This window comes from Diceros bicornis, chromosome 8 (assembly GCF_020826845.1).
Source record: "Diceros bicornis minor isolate mBicDic1 chromosome 8, mDicBic1.mat.cur, whole genome shotgun sequence".
Lineage (NCBI taxonomy): Eukaryota > Metazoa > Chordata > Mammalia > Perissodactyla > Rhinocerotidae > Diceros > Diceros bicornis.
The window spans coordinates 39,866,605-39,881,647 of record NC_080747.1 but is presented as its reverse complement, the minus strand read 5'-3'; the positions used below and the strand labels follow the sequence as shown (position 1 = coordinate 39,881,647).

Here is a 15,043-nt window from a genome sequence, read left to right as displayed (position 1 = left end):
TTTGAGATCTTCTAATTCCTTTCCCTGAAATACCATCTGTCTTAGCTTGGGCTACTATAACAAAATACTGTAAACTGGGTGGCTTATCAACAATAGAAATTTATTTCTCACAGTTCTGGAGGCCAGGAGTCCAAGATCAGGGTGCCAGCCAATCCATTGTCTGGTGAGGGCCTTCTTCCTGGTAGCACATGGCTGTCTTCTCGCTGTGTCCTCACATGGTAGAAAAAGAGCTTGATAGCTCTCTGGCCTCTTCTCATAAGGGCACTAATCCCATTTATGAGGCTCTACTCTCCTGACCTAACCACCTCTCAAAGGCCCCACCTCCAAATACCATCACATTGGGGGTTTGAGTTTCAACATGTGAATTTTGAGGGGACAAAAACATTCAGTCCATAACACTATTGCTACCCTATTTTTGTCAAAGCCCATCATATGTTGTTTCCTCCAAAGAGAGTAATCTCAATTGCCTCAACTAGATGTGTGATCTTTCCCTTCTTTGAGTACCAGTAGTTCTTTGTATATCACTTCTGATAGTTACCTTACACTTACCGTACTCTACTATATATTATTGTCATTTGCATATTAGCCTAATCCCATTATTAGATTATAAACTAATTTTAGTTAGTTAGTAATTTATCTCAGAGCACTCAGCCCAGAATCTGATCAAAATCCATCATTTTATTTTATGTTATACAGTCATGCGTCACTTAGCAACAGGGATACGTTCTGAGAAATGTGTTGTTAGGCAATTTCATTGTTGTGTGAACATCACAGAGTGTACTTACACAAACCTAGATGGTACACGCCTAGGCTGTATGGTACTAATCTTATGGGACCGCCGTGGTATATGTGGTCTGTCGTTGACCAAAATGTCTTTATATGGTACATGACTGTAGATGAATTTTACAGATGGAAAAACCAAGGCCCAGGCTGGTCTAAGGCCAGGGGCTCTTTCACTTACTTTTCATATTTTGGAAAGAAAACTCGATTTTTACCCATGAAAAAGAGATAAGAAACTACTGTATAACTAAGTAGTAACTTAGGCTAAGTACTGAAAGAAGCTGATCTTTATTCTTAAAACTATGAGACCCATGAGCGCTTATTTTCAAACTGATTAAATTAATATCTATGCAAATTAAAACTAGTATTGATACTGTCATGATATATACCTTAGAAGTATTTTTCTTTTTTTTTTTTAAAGATTTTATTTATTTATTTCCCCCCTTTATTTATTTATTTATTTCCTCCTCTTTTTGCTGAGGAAGACCAGCTCTGAGCTAACATCTATTGCCAATCCTCCCCCTTTTTTTCCCCAAAGCCCCAGTAGATAGTTGTATGTCATAGTTGCACATCCTTCTAGTTGCTTATGTGGGACGCGGCCTCAGCATGGCCGGAGAAGCGGTGTGTCGGTACGCGCCCGGGATCCGAACCCGGGCCGCCAGCAGCAGAGCGCGCGCACTTAACCGCCAAGCCACGGGGCCGGCCCAGTATTTTTCTTTTTTAACAGTGGTAGTTCATTTATTTAACCAGTATCTGTTGGGCTTCTACTCCCTGCCAGGCATGTAGCAATCTTATTTCAGTAATGTTACAATGGATAGGAAGGTAAAACCATGAGTATACTCTATAATACATATCTTCATTATCATTTGCTAAGGGTTAGGATTATGCAGTCCTTCTTTTTGATAAATGAACTTGAATTCTAACTCAGTGATGAAGCATTTTTAGTACTCAAACCTGAAATGAGTTATTGTGGTCTTATTACCTGGAAGCAACTCTTACATCACAGGTATTCAGCTCATTTATAGCAGTAAGGCTGCCTTTGTTTCAGTTCAGCCGCCTCCTGATTGATCAGGACCTGTTCCTGATTCATGGACAGCCCCACAGGACCAGTGGGTTAACCATTCTGAATTATCTCCTCTTACATCCAGAACTCACTGGATATAATATTCTGGTATAATGAAAGAAATGGCATTTCAAATAAGAGAGAATTTATAGTAATAATATAAAGTTCTACTAATGTAGAATCAGAATATGTATGAGAGAAAATATTTTACCAAAGGATATATTTCTAAGGAAACACCTAAATTCTATTAAGAGAAAAAAGATCTCCTTGATGTTTCTATGTGGCAATAGGTGATACAGTTTAATTTCAAAATTTTTTAAACCTGGAACTATTTTTAAAAAACAATTTTATATAATCAGAGTCTAAAAACTCCAAAAATTAAACTGTGTAAATGAAGACTACTTAATAAAATAGATGTAGATTGATGTCAATAATCATTTATTCTGTGTTGATAAAATTCTTTTTTTAAGTGTTTTTAAAGTCCACAAGAAATATGATTGTTTTACAGGATACAAGTTCAGTATTAAAGGAGGAAGAGGGTATTACAGCCTTTGAAGATGAAGGGTCATATTTAATTCAAGAACAGCAAGATTCTCTTGTGTGTCAAGGAATTCTTGATTTAGAGGAAACTGAAATGCCAGAGCCTCTAGCTCCTGAAAGCTACCCTGAGTCAATCTGTGAAGAAGATGTTACGTTGGCTTTGAAAGAACTCGATGAAAGATGTGAAGAAGAGGAAGCTGATTTCTCTGGACTGTCTAGGTGAGAGAATACAGCATCACAAACACTATAATGAGGTGATGTTTTCTATCCTATCCCCTCGCAAATATGACCCTCTATTCCAGTTTACTTACTTTCATTTCTGTGTATGTTTTAGTCCAAAATCATACTATCTTCACTTTTAAAGATACAATGACTTACTGTGATGGGCTCATTTTCTGTTAATGGCATTCACTTATAGAAAAACATGTAGCCCATTCTCAAAGCAATAGTGAATGGTGTTCTACATTTAGAAGCACACCAAACACCTATCTTGGCAAAATGCAAAATGGCCAGGTGTTAAAATTGATATTGGGCCATGGCCAGATCCAAGTATGAAAATCATGGGATGAACTTCTGTGATGCCAGAATAAATCTGAACTATATCCCAAAATTATTTTACAGTTTCATTATCAGTGGTCAGATTTTTTTTTTTTTTTTTTTTTTTACATTTTTATTGATATTTTAATGGTTTCTAACATTGTGAAATTTTGGGTTGTACATTTTTGTTTGTCCTTCACCCCATATATGACTCCCTTCACCCCTTGTGCCCACCCCCCACCCCCCACCCCCACTTCCCGGGTAACCACAGTCCAGTTTTCTCTGTCCATGTGTTTGTTTATATTCCACATATGAGTGAGATCATACAGTGTTTGTCTTTCTCTTTCTGGCTTATTTCACTTAACATTATACGCTCCAGGCCCATCCATGTTGTTGCAAATGGGACGATTTTGTCTTTTTTTATGGCTGAGTAGTATTCCATTGTATATATATACCACATTTTCTTAATCCAATCGTCAGTCGAGGGACACTTAGGTTGCTTCCACTTCTTGGCTATGGTGAATAATGCTGCAATGAACATAGGGGTGCATAAGCCTCTTTGGATTGTTGATTTCAGGTGCGTTGGATAGATTCCCAGTAGTGGGATGGCTGGATCATAGGGCATCTCTATTTTTAATTCTTTGAGGAATCTCCATACCGTTTTCCATAGAGGCTGCAAGTGGTCAGATTTTTAAAGTTTGACTTATTTAATGGGCTGTCAGATAATTTCTCACTACTGTTTTAAATGTTTATGCTCTATACATTCAAAATTTGTTATCACAAAGTATGAAGAATTCTCAAAGAGGACTTGTTCTTTACTCATGAGCTAACTAAACTGAATAACCAATTATGACGTACAGTTCTTAAAGGAAATTTTGGTGGCTGCTATGAAAGTTGTATACCAAACAATTCTATAATGATTAGAATTATGATATAATCTAATATCTACTATTTTGCTTATATTATTATTTAAATTTTGTAAATATTTGTGACTCAAAATAATGTTCTTTATAAAAGTATCTAACTTAATGAACTCTCTCTCAGTGTATCTATTTCCCTATTGAACAATTTGAAGGTCCCTGATAATTATTTTCATACAAAAACTAATATTTAGTGATCAAATATTTCAGAGTTTTACAGTAAAAATTATTCATTTATACTTCAGGTGGTAATAGAGTTTTTTTGTGTGTGTGTGTGTGAGGAAGATCAGCCCTGAGCTAACATCCATGCTAATCCTCCTCTTTTTGCTGAGGAAGACCGGCTCTGAGCTAACATCTATTGCTAATCCTCCTCCTTTTTCCCCCAAAGCCCCAGCAGATAGCTGTATGTCATAGTTGCACATCCTTCTAGTTGCTTATGTGGGACGCGGCCTCAGCATGGCCGGAGAAGCGGTGCGTCGGTGCGCACCCAGGATCCGAACCCCGGGCTGCCAGCAGCAGAGCGCGCGCACTTAACCGCTAAGCCACGGGGCCGGCCCAAGTTTTACCATATACAACACATACGGAAGTTTCTCACTCTCAGTATGTCTAGAATGCTTACCCATATCTGAAAGTGTACATTCAGATATTAACAACATATCTTGGTGACACACCTTGTTCATATTATTGATTTGGATGTGACAGTAGCCTCTGCAATCACTCACTCACTCATTGATCATACTCAAGTTCAGGGATGTCAGAAATGATAGAGGGGGCGGGTAGATTTTCAGCTATTTAGCTTTCTAAAAGGGTGAAGCCAAATAGTTGACTTTGGCCAAGTACTGAAGCTGAAATAGGTAGAGCATTGCTACTAAACACAGAGGTATATCTACCCAAGCTCACAGGATACACTTTGTTCAAATCAAACACTCCAGTGACATTTTAAAAATTAAGCTTTTTGAGGTATAATTTAAGTTTTCACTTCAAATGCCTGTGTTATTTTGATCTTTTCCCCCAGTCTTTACTCAGATCCCTCTCTTCCATATGAATGGCTCCGTAATTTCTGTAAAGCCTTACTGAGCTACCTTGTAACGTGAAACATGCAATTTTAAGACCTTGAGTAACACCTTTATGGAGTGTGTGACTCAAACACACCCTCATCTTTAAGACTCAGAGTTACACACTTATTCATAGAATGTCCAACCCAAATACATCTTCATCTTTTTTCATTGTTCCATTTTTGTTTGTATTATCTGACTGTTGGGATTATAAATTCCTCAAAGAAAACGGCTAGGTCTTATGTTCTTTTGAGTCAAGTCTGTTCCTGCCATGCTGCGAGGCACACAGTATGCACTCATTAACTAGCTGAGCTGGCAGTCTGGGTCATGGCTTTTAACATTGGGTCTGGACCCATAGTCCTGGGTTCAAATTCTGCTTCTGTCGTTTCCTACCCAATAACCTTGGCACATTATTTAACTTCACTGAACTTTTTTTCCTCATCAGGAAAATAGAGATAATAATAGTACCTAACCCTCATAGAGTTGCTGTGAAGATTGAACTAAACAATCCATAGAGAGCACCTAACACAGCCCTTGACACAAAAGTACACAACCATATGATAATCATCAGTTTGGGCCTGTTCAGATAAAAACCTCCAAAACTGGCCATTTAAAATGAAAGCATTCTAATCTTAATTATTCACAGAAGTTACTGAAATTATTCCATAGTGCTGGCATATTATAGGACTTGGGTTGTTTCGAGGTAGTCTCATGAAATTAGATTTCTAATACCAAAGATGCTAAATAGAAACCTTACAAAGTTTAGGTTGTTGTACATTTTCTAAATCAATGTGTACATATGAATAAAAATAATCCATGGATGACTTAAACTATTTTAAGTAATTGAGTCTATTCTTTTAAGATAGTATTATGATTACTGTGATATTTTTGTTAACAGTCAAGATGAAGAAGAGCAAGATGGTTTTCCAGAAGTACAGACATCACCTCTACCGTCACCATTTCTTTCTGCCATAATAGCCGCTTTTCAGCCAGTAGCATATGATGATGATGAAGAAGCCTGGCGCTGCCACGTCAATCAGATGCTATCTGACACCGATGGATCCTGTGCAGTGTTTACTTTCCATGTGTTTTCTAGACTGTTTCAGGTCAGTGAGGTTTAAGGTTTCTAAATTCATATAGTAGTCACCTGATAAAGTTATGGAGTTTTTTTGGTCTAAAATCGGTATCTCAAATTTTAATATTCCCACTGATTTTCTTTAAAAAAAATTTTTTTTTCCTAAGATAATGATATTATTTAAATTTACATTTTGACATTGTGGTACTGCTAGTACCTCATACAATGACTAGTACAGATATCACCCCTAAGGTAATTAGAATAAAATTTCAAAACAACATCTGATAAATTTTCTGCACTATGCTAGGCACCATCAGGGATACCAAAGAAATATAAAGCATGGTCCCTGCCTTCAAGGAGCTTACAGTCAATATCGTAAAACAGTTTAAAGTGTTAAATTCATTGGCACTTTCATTACTGTGTGGAGACCTTAAAAATTTTAGCTCAGGTTGCTTCTAACTCTAAAAATAATAATAATATGAGCTAACATTTATTGAGTACTCAATACATGCTAGGCACTATGCTAAATGCTTTACATTGAGTAGTTAATTCTTACAACAGACCTATGGAATGTAGAGATATTTTTAGCATTCTATAGCCAGGGAAACTAACGCACAGAGAAATGCCACCATTTCAGTCATTATCCTCTGAACTACCTACTGCCTCCCGTCCCTACCTAAGCAAATTGCGCCCATCTTGGAAGACCCAGCCAAGTACATATTCTCTCTGAAGCTTTCCCAGCCGCTCCAACCTCCAGTCTGCCTCCCTGAGGTTCTTTGGTGCTCAATAAGTGGAGCATTTATTTATTTAATTCTGTGGGGTCTACATTGCTACTTGGTTTTCTATGTATAGTTTTTTCTTTCCAGTGATATTGTAAGTTTCTTGATGGCTGGGATTGTGGCTTATGCTTTTTTTTTTAACTAACACCTAACAGTGCTACACATATACATGTATGTACACATTAACTATTTGTATAATTATTATACTACTGATAATACAGTCTAATTCACTGAGTGGGTCAGGCACTATCTGATTGTTTTATGTGAATGAATATTCTTGAGTTCTAAGAAGATATTACACTTCATGTATTTTTATGACATTAAGGTCAGATGGCAGCCCTGAGCCAAGGATAGTAAACTACATTTACTGAAAGTTTCTCTCAGGTAGAACTTAACTGTAGAAGAGCTAGTTCCTCAGACATGTGAGGGCTTTATTTCTAAGGATGTGTAGCATGTATTGCTTCTGTCTCTCCTAATGAAAAAAATCTCAGGAATGGGGAGATGGATGGCATTTAACATTGGTTTCTTTTTTCAGTAATACTATTTTATAAATCTTTGATCGTTTTTAGAAATTAAACCGTTTCCTAAACAAGTGCCTAAAAACATGGATTTACAGATCAGTTATTATCACTATAATTATATATCACTGTTACATTATGTATCACTACAATAATAATTCTAAAATAAAATTTGCCTTAATTATAAATTGATTCTTTACTTAAAGATGAAAAAAGGCCTTCTTATGAAATACTAAACTTTTTCTTATGCTTTTCTCCATAGACAATTCAAAGAAAATTTGGAGACATAACTAATGAGGCAGTCAGCTTTCTTGGTGAGAGTCTGCAACGCATTGGTACCAAATTTAAAAGTTCATTGGAAGTGATGATGATGTGTTCAGAATGCCCAACAGTCTTTATGGATGCTGAAACAGTAAGTTTTTACAAGAGGACTTTTTGTAAAGACTAAATTTGAATGGCATCATTTAGTAAATGGTCATTTTATTTTTTATGTATATACATATATTTTGTGTGTGTGTGTGAGGAAGATCAGCCCTGAGCTAACATCCATGCCAATCTTCCTCCACTTTATGTGGGACGCCGCCACAGCGTGGCCTGACAAGCAGTGCGTCGGTGCGCACCCGGGATCAGAACCCAGGCCACGAGCAGCGGAGCACGCGCACTTAACTGCTAAGCCACGGTGCCGGCCCCTATATATTTTTTTATTGAAGTATAATTGACAATACCACATTACATTAGTTTCAGGTGTACAACATAATGATTCAATATGCGTATATATTGCGAAATGATCACCACAGTAAGTCTAGTTAACATCCATCACCATACATACAGAATTTTTTTCTTGTGATAACTTTTAAGATTTATTTTCTTAGCAATTTTCAAATATGCAATACAGTATTATTAACTATAGTCACCATGCTATGAGCTTTTGTTGTTTTTTTTTTTTTTTAGATTCCACATATAAGTGAGATCATACAGTATTTGTCTTCCTCTGTCTGACTTATTTCACTCTGCATAATACCCTCTAGGTCCATACATGTTGTCGAAAATGGCAAGATTTCCTTTTTTTTTAAAATGGCTGAATAATATTCCATCGTAGATATATACCACATTTTCTTTATCATTCCATACATCAATGGACACTTAGGTTGCTTCTGTATCTTGACTTTTGTAAATAATGATGCAGTAAATATGGGGGGGCATATATCTTTTCAAGTTAGTGTTTTTGTTTTCTTTGGATAAATACTCAGAAGTACAATTGCTGGATCATATGGTAGCTCTATTTTTAATTTGAGGAAACTCCATGCTGTTTTCCATAATGGCTGCACCAATTTACATTCCCACCAACAGTTCACAAGAGTTCTCTTTTGTCCACATCCTCGCCCACACTTATTTCTTGTCTTTTTGATGATAGGCATTCTAACATGTGTGAGGTGATGTCTCCTTGTTTTCATTTGCATTTTCCTCATGTTTAGGGATGATGAGCATCTTTTCATGCACCTGTTGGTCATCTGTATGTCTTCTTTGGAAAAATGTCGATTCAGATCCTCTGCCCATTTTTTAATCAGATTGTTTGGGTTTTTTTGCTGTTGAGTTGTATGAGTTCTGTATATATTTTGGATATTAATCCCTTACCAGATATATGATTTGCAAACATTTTCTCCCATTCAGTAGGTTACCTTTTCATTTTTGCTGATGGTTTCCTTTGCTGTGCAGAAGCATTAGTTTGCCTTTTTTTTTTTTTGGTGTCAAATACAAAAAATCATTGCCAAAGTAAATGGTCTTTTTAAAAATTAATTCAGAATTTTAAAGTGTAAAGGTTCATATTTTCAACTTGATTATAAATATCTAGCAAAATACAATTCCAGTATATTATATGTAGTGACTTGTGACTATTTGTGATTCTGACCCCTCCTTGTCCTCACCCTCTCCACACTCCTAAATGAAGAAGACAAAGAGTCATTCTCTAGAGATGTGAACTTTTCCCGATTCTTGAATAAAAGTGGGTAGGAGAGGGCTAGACCTCTTCCCATGAAGAAGCCAGAGCTCCCTGGTCTTCCCCTGACTTGTTTCTAAGCACACCCATAGATAGTTAAGGAATTAAGGTTTAAAAAGCTTCAAGGATGTTACCTTTAAGACCATATAGTGGTCTGACCTGCCATTTCTTGCCTGAGCCAGTTTTTGAAAGCATCTGAAGATGTGCTTGCCCTTGCTGACTTCCCTGAAATCCCACTGCACTCCTACTCTGTGTCAGTGAAAGGTTCGCCATTAGTACGGGACAGAGTACAGAGACACTGGCACCAAGTTGGGCTGAAAACCAACTAACAGAAATTCCATGATCCAAAAGTTGTTAGTGCATGATTGTGATCAGAAATGCTAACCCAGATCAATGTGTTTCTGATTTGACAGCTGATGTCATGTGGTTTGCTAGAAACACTCAAGTTCAGTGTTTTGGAGTTGCAAGAACACCTGGATACATACAATGCCAAAAGAGAAGCAGCTGAGCAGGTCAGTCTCTTTTTACCCTGTGAAAAAAGTAGTAGTGTTAACCTGGCAGCTGAGCAGCGGAGATAGAAAAGAGGACCTCTTAGCACTTAGAAGCTGTGATATATTGCTACAATAATGCCCCCAATGAATCATGCCTCTCTGTGTCCACACCTGTTTGCAACATGACTTTGCTGTTCCTCTCACCAAGACTCTATTTTCCCACCTCTTAAGTCTGGGATGGCCTTCTGACTTGTTCTGACTCATCAAAGTCAGAAGTGATGCTGTGCATCTTCTGAGACTAGCTCCTCAGACGCCTTTTGCACCTTCTGCTTTTGCCATCATGCCGGTCAGAGTGTAAATTGGGATAAACTCTGGAAAACTAGTTAACCTCTAGCCTACTGGAGGATGAGAGACCATATGGAGGAGAATGGAGGCATCCCAACTGACAGCCAGCATGTCCCCCAGCACATGAATAAGTCAAGCCCGGTCAAGCCATCAGATGACTGTAGCCTGAGTAACCCTTGGCAAGACCAGAAGAAACTCCCAGTCAACACAGAGATTTGTCTTGTTTTAAACCATTAAGTTTTAGGGGGCTTGGTTATACGGCAATAGATACATTTACAATAGGAAAACATGAAATACTTACAGGTAAATCTAGTCAAAGATGTGCTAAACCTTCCCACAGAAAACTTCAAACATTACTGAGAGAAATTAAAGGCCACCTAAGTAAATGGAGGACTATACCATGTTCATGAATCAGAAGACTCAATAGTGTAAAGATGTCATTTTTCCCCAAAATGATCTGTAGATTTAATGCGATCTCATTCAAAATCTCAGGTGGTATATTAATGGAAAATGACAGGCTGATTCCACAATTTATATGGAAATACAAATGGCTAATAATAGGGCAAACAATTTTCGCGAACACAGGTCAGCAAACTACAGCCCTCAGGTCATATCTGGCCCACTGCCTGTTTTTGTAAATAGTTTTTTGGAACATAGCCATCCCATTTATTTACGTATTGCCTATGGCTACTTTTGCACTATAACACAGAATTAAATACTTGCAACAGAGAATATATGGTTTGCAATGCCTCAAATATTTACTATCTGCCCTTTAAGAAAAAAATCTTCCAAACCTTGTCCACAAAAAACCACAACAAGGTCTACACAACAAAGTTAGATTTACAGCCAGTAAGACCTATTAAAAATCTCAGAAGACTGTACTACTGACATAAGAATAGACAACTAGACCAATGGAACATAACAGACCCAGACATATAATTGAATCATATAATGAATCATATAATTCACAGCAAAGGTGCTTTTGCAATGCAGTGGGAAAAGAATGTTCTTTTCAATAAATTGTACTGAATCAACTGAATATCTGTATGGGAGATAAAAATGAACTCTGATTCCTTCCTGAGCTATCATCTCACTATTTCTTGTCCCATCTGTTGTTACTTTTTTCTCCTTTCTTGTCTTCTTTTTTATCAATCAAGTATTTTTATTATTCAGTTTTTCCCCTCTAATATTTTTTAGTTATACATTCTTTTATTATTCCTTGAGTCTTCTAAGGACCACCAGTGAAGGCCTGAGGTATTTATCAGGACCCCGCCCTCTTGGCAGGCACTGAACAATTTTTGTCTCCCGAGCACCATGAGACCAGAAATCTTCACTTACTTTCTTAGCCTCCCAGATGCTGCTGCCTGGTTTCTTAGCCTCTCCTGCACATGAAAAATGGAAGAGGAAGTACCCCCAGAGGAAACTGCACACAGGCCCCCTTCTCTGCAGTTCCCTTTTCTCCAGGATCTTGGCCCTCCATACCTCACTACCTTTGATAACCATTTTTCCAGCCCAGTGAAACCGTAGGCCACCACTTTCATTTCAGCTTCTTATGCCTAGGGACATGAATAAGCAAATCCCCCAGAGTAAACACTGGGATCAATGTAGGGCTCCCTTCAGTACTTGTCTCTAACTCCCTAAATCCTGGCTGATGGTGTTCGGCTTCTCTAGTTGTCCTTAGAGGATTAGCCTTACACAGGCTCCTCCATCATGCCCAGAAGCCCAACCTCTCCAGTTAAATTTTAACCTTCATTGGAGCCTGGAATAAAGAAAACATCATGACAGGAAGACTGATTAGGTGTGAACTGGAGGGTATTCTGTACCCCAGCTATCTACTGTGTCTTGTATACACTGGCTGGAAAGGTGTGGACCTATACTTTTCAGGCCAGTGTGTAGCCATGGGACTGTAGGGTTGGGGCTTATCTTTTAACAGAATAAAAATCAGAAATAATTGCCCTAAATATTGCCCCTAAAAAGCCATATCACTAGGCATACAGTATATAAAAATGAATTGAAATTATTTTTTCAAATGTATTAGTATACTTAGACAAATTGGACTGGATTCATGATGATGATTAAGTGTACAGGCATTTTAACATTTTGTGTGACTAAAGACTAATGTACCAATTCCATGATAGATGTCAACTATATTTTGCCGATACAAAGAAATCTGCAGGAGAGCTTTTGACAGTAGCTGCCAGCAGCTGTGTCTCACTAGAAAGGCTTAACATGTTTTTCTTCAGAGATGCTGTCAAGCGGAGAGCCTAAGGGCCTGTACAGTCTCAGGGACTGGGATAAAAGGGACATGAGGTCAGAGAGATTGTTTTGAAATCACTGAGATGTCTGATTTTAATTCTTTGCTTGTAGAATGTTAAGGTACAATTGAGAATTTTAAATGTTCAGTACTCAAATATTTTTGGAGCGTAAACTTGATGTAGCTAGTAGTTTTTCTCCAAGTCCTAATGAAAAAAGTCCTAATGGTTTCTTATATATATTAGTTTTATTCTGTTTAATCTATCAAACACACACAAAAGAACTAGGAAGTCACAAGAACTGATAATATTAATAATATCAAACTGTCAAAACCTAGGAGCTTAACTTGAAGGCTCTTAGCTTTCACTTCAGCTTGGACACTCTATGACTCCAAGTGTTTTTTCCCACTAAACCATAATGCTATTTTATTTTTATATGACCAAAGAAAAGGTACCTTAAATAAATATCCAACTTTAGGAATAGCCCCTGGATAAGGAAAAAACACATTTGACTTCTATATTCAATATTCCATGGAGATAACATGTTTGTCATTCATTACTGTCCAAAAAGGAAGAAAAAAGAAAAATAAGATTTTTTTTTTTTAAAGATTTTATTTATTTATTTATTTTCCCCCAAAAGCCCCAGTAGATAGTTGTATGTCATAGCTGCACATCCTTCTAATTGCTGTATGTGGGACGCGGCCTCAGCATGGCCAGAGAAGTGGTGCATCGGTGTGAGCCCGGGATCCGAACCTGGGCCGCCAGCAGCGGAGCGCGCGCACTTAACTGCTAAGCCACGGGGCCGGCCCAGAAAAATAAGATTTAAAATGGATTTTGGTTTCTGTTTCACTAATTAAAACTGACACCAGTCTTCTGAGAATTACACTTCTGATAAGCAAACGGACCTGGTTAATTCTCTCTAAGTTGCCTTTATTAAATTGACCAGAGGGGAAGCACATCTTTCATTTCCCCATCTTACATTAGACAAAGGTCAGGTATAAGTTGTGAAGATTTCCAGTAAAATCTGCAAAATTCTTTACTGAAGAATATTTTTATTAACACCACTAGTCCCTGGAATAGAAGATCATTTGTGTTTCCATCAGTCAACTGTCGCAAACGTGCACCTCTAGTTATACTGACATATCATCTGCTGTGGTTTGTTGTATATAAATGATTAGGTTCAAGTGGGGATGAAATTCTATGTCTACAACCAATCCTAGAAATTCAAGTTCACTTGGAAGTTTGTTGTTTTATATGCACAGGCTGTTATATTCCCAATTTCATTGTGCATTGTACAATTACTGTCTTAAAATTTACTGTTACTTATTTCTTTAGTGGTTAGACAATTGTAAGAGGACATTTGGTGCCAAAGAAGACATGTACAGGATAAACACAGATGCACAAGTAAGTTTGTTATTCTTAGTGTTGCTGTATTTCTGTATCAGGTAAAATAACGTGTATGCTCAAATGTCCTTATTTGATATTCCTCGAAATAAGAATATATCACTTTTCATTTTTGTTATCAGAACAATCTTTGTAGAAGTTACGTTCAGTGAAATATTGGCTTAGTAATGAAAAATTCACTTTAATAAAAATGAAGGATCAGCTTGTGACTGAAGCTTAATAACATTCAGTAGATAAACTTGATAGATATCTGGACAGTCCAGGTTGGCTTTTAGTTGCATTTGCCTCTTTAAAAAAATTTTTGTTCGGCATTAGTATTCTGCAGATAAATTGGTCAGGAAGGCAAACCTAAGAGTAACATTATGTACATTCATATTAGCCTTTCTAAAGGTGAAATTCCGATTGGATAAATTATGTTTTTTGCTAGTATAAAACTCAGTGAAAATATATTTTATTGGAGAAAAGTGCACATATATAATACATACATTAGATTGAGGATAAATTATAGACCTACTGATTAATCTAATAGGAATGTAACTTCATATGGAGACGATGCATTCATCAATAAATGGTCTCTGCATTTGACATCAGAATTCTAATCTTTTTCAATGTCAGATTGCTATAGATTTCTAGTCACTGTAAAAGTTATTGTACTATTATAATAAATTTAAAGTTTTTAAAAAACTGAAATGTTGGGAAAATAATAGTATACGCTCAATAAATGTTAACTGTTTGCCAGGCACTGTGCTGAGCATTTCACATCTGTTATCTCTGTCCTTACAACTCTGTCTAGTAGATGGTATAATTATACCCATTTTGCAGATGAGGAAACTGAGGCTCAGAGAAGCTAATTTATCTAAAATCAGTTAGTTAGAATTAAGATTTAAACCTAGGCAGGCTGACTCCAAATCCTGCACTGTTTTACAAAGAAATTGTCAAATCATCTGTGTAAAGAAAGAAATGAGGCAAGATAAGGAATTAACCCTAGACTAGAATTAGATCCCTTGGTTCAAATTCTGTCTTTGCCACTATTTAACTGCATGGCTTAAGCAAGTATAAACTCCTTCTTTCCCCATATAAATTAGGTGTTAGACTAAGTGATTTCTTATATCCCTTCTACCTTGAAGAAAACGAGTTCCATCTCCAAGAGTCTACGTCAGTTAATATAGGTTTTCTACTCAGTGAAAACTGGAAACTCTGTACATTTAAGACTTTCATTTATATCTTACCTCTCCTTTCATATTCAGCTACTTGAGAGTGGGGGACCCTTTTTACACATTATCTGTCC

The 15,043-nt window shown here is 37.0% G+C and overlaps 1 protein-coding gene across 1 annotated transcript in view; it reads left to right on the top strand.

The window, feature by feature from the left end:
- FRYL (FRY like transcription coactivator) overlaps positions 1–15,043 on the top strand; it is a 247,891-nt gene that overhangs the window by 227,066 nt on the left and 5,782 nt on the right. The window contains 5 exon segments of the mRNA XM_058547022.1: positions 2,352–2,602; positions 5,794–6,001; positions 7,530–7,679; positions 9,677–9,775; positions 13,687–13,755. Coding sequence (XP_058403005.1) covers positions 2,352–2,602; positions 5,794–6,001; positions 7,530–7,679; positions 9,677–9,775; positions 13,687–13,755 — 777 coding nt within the window.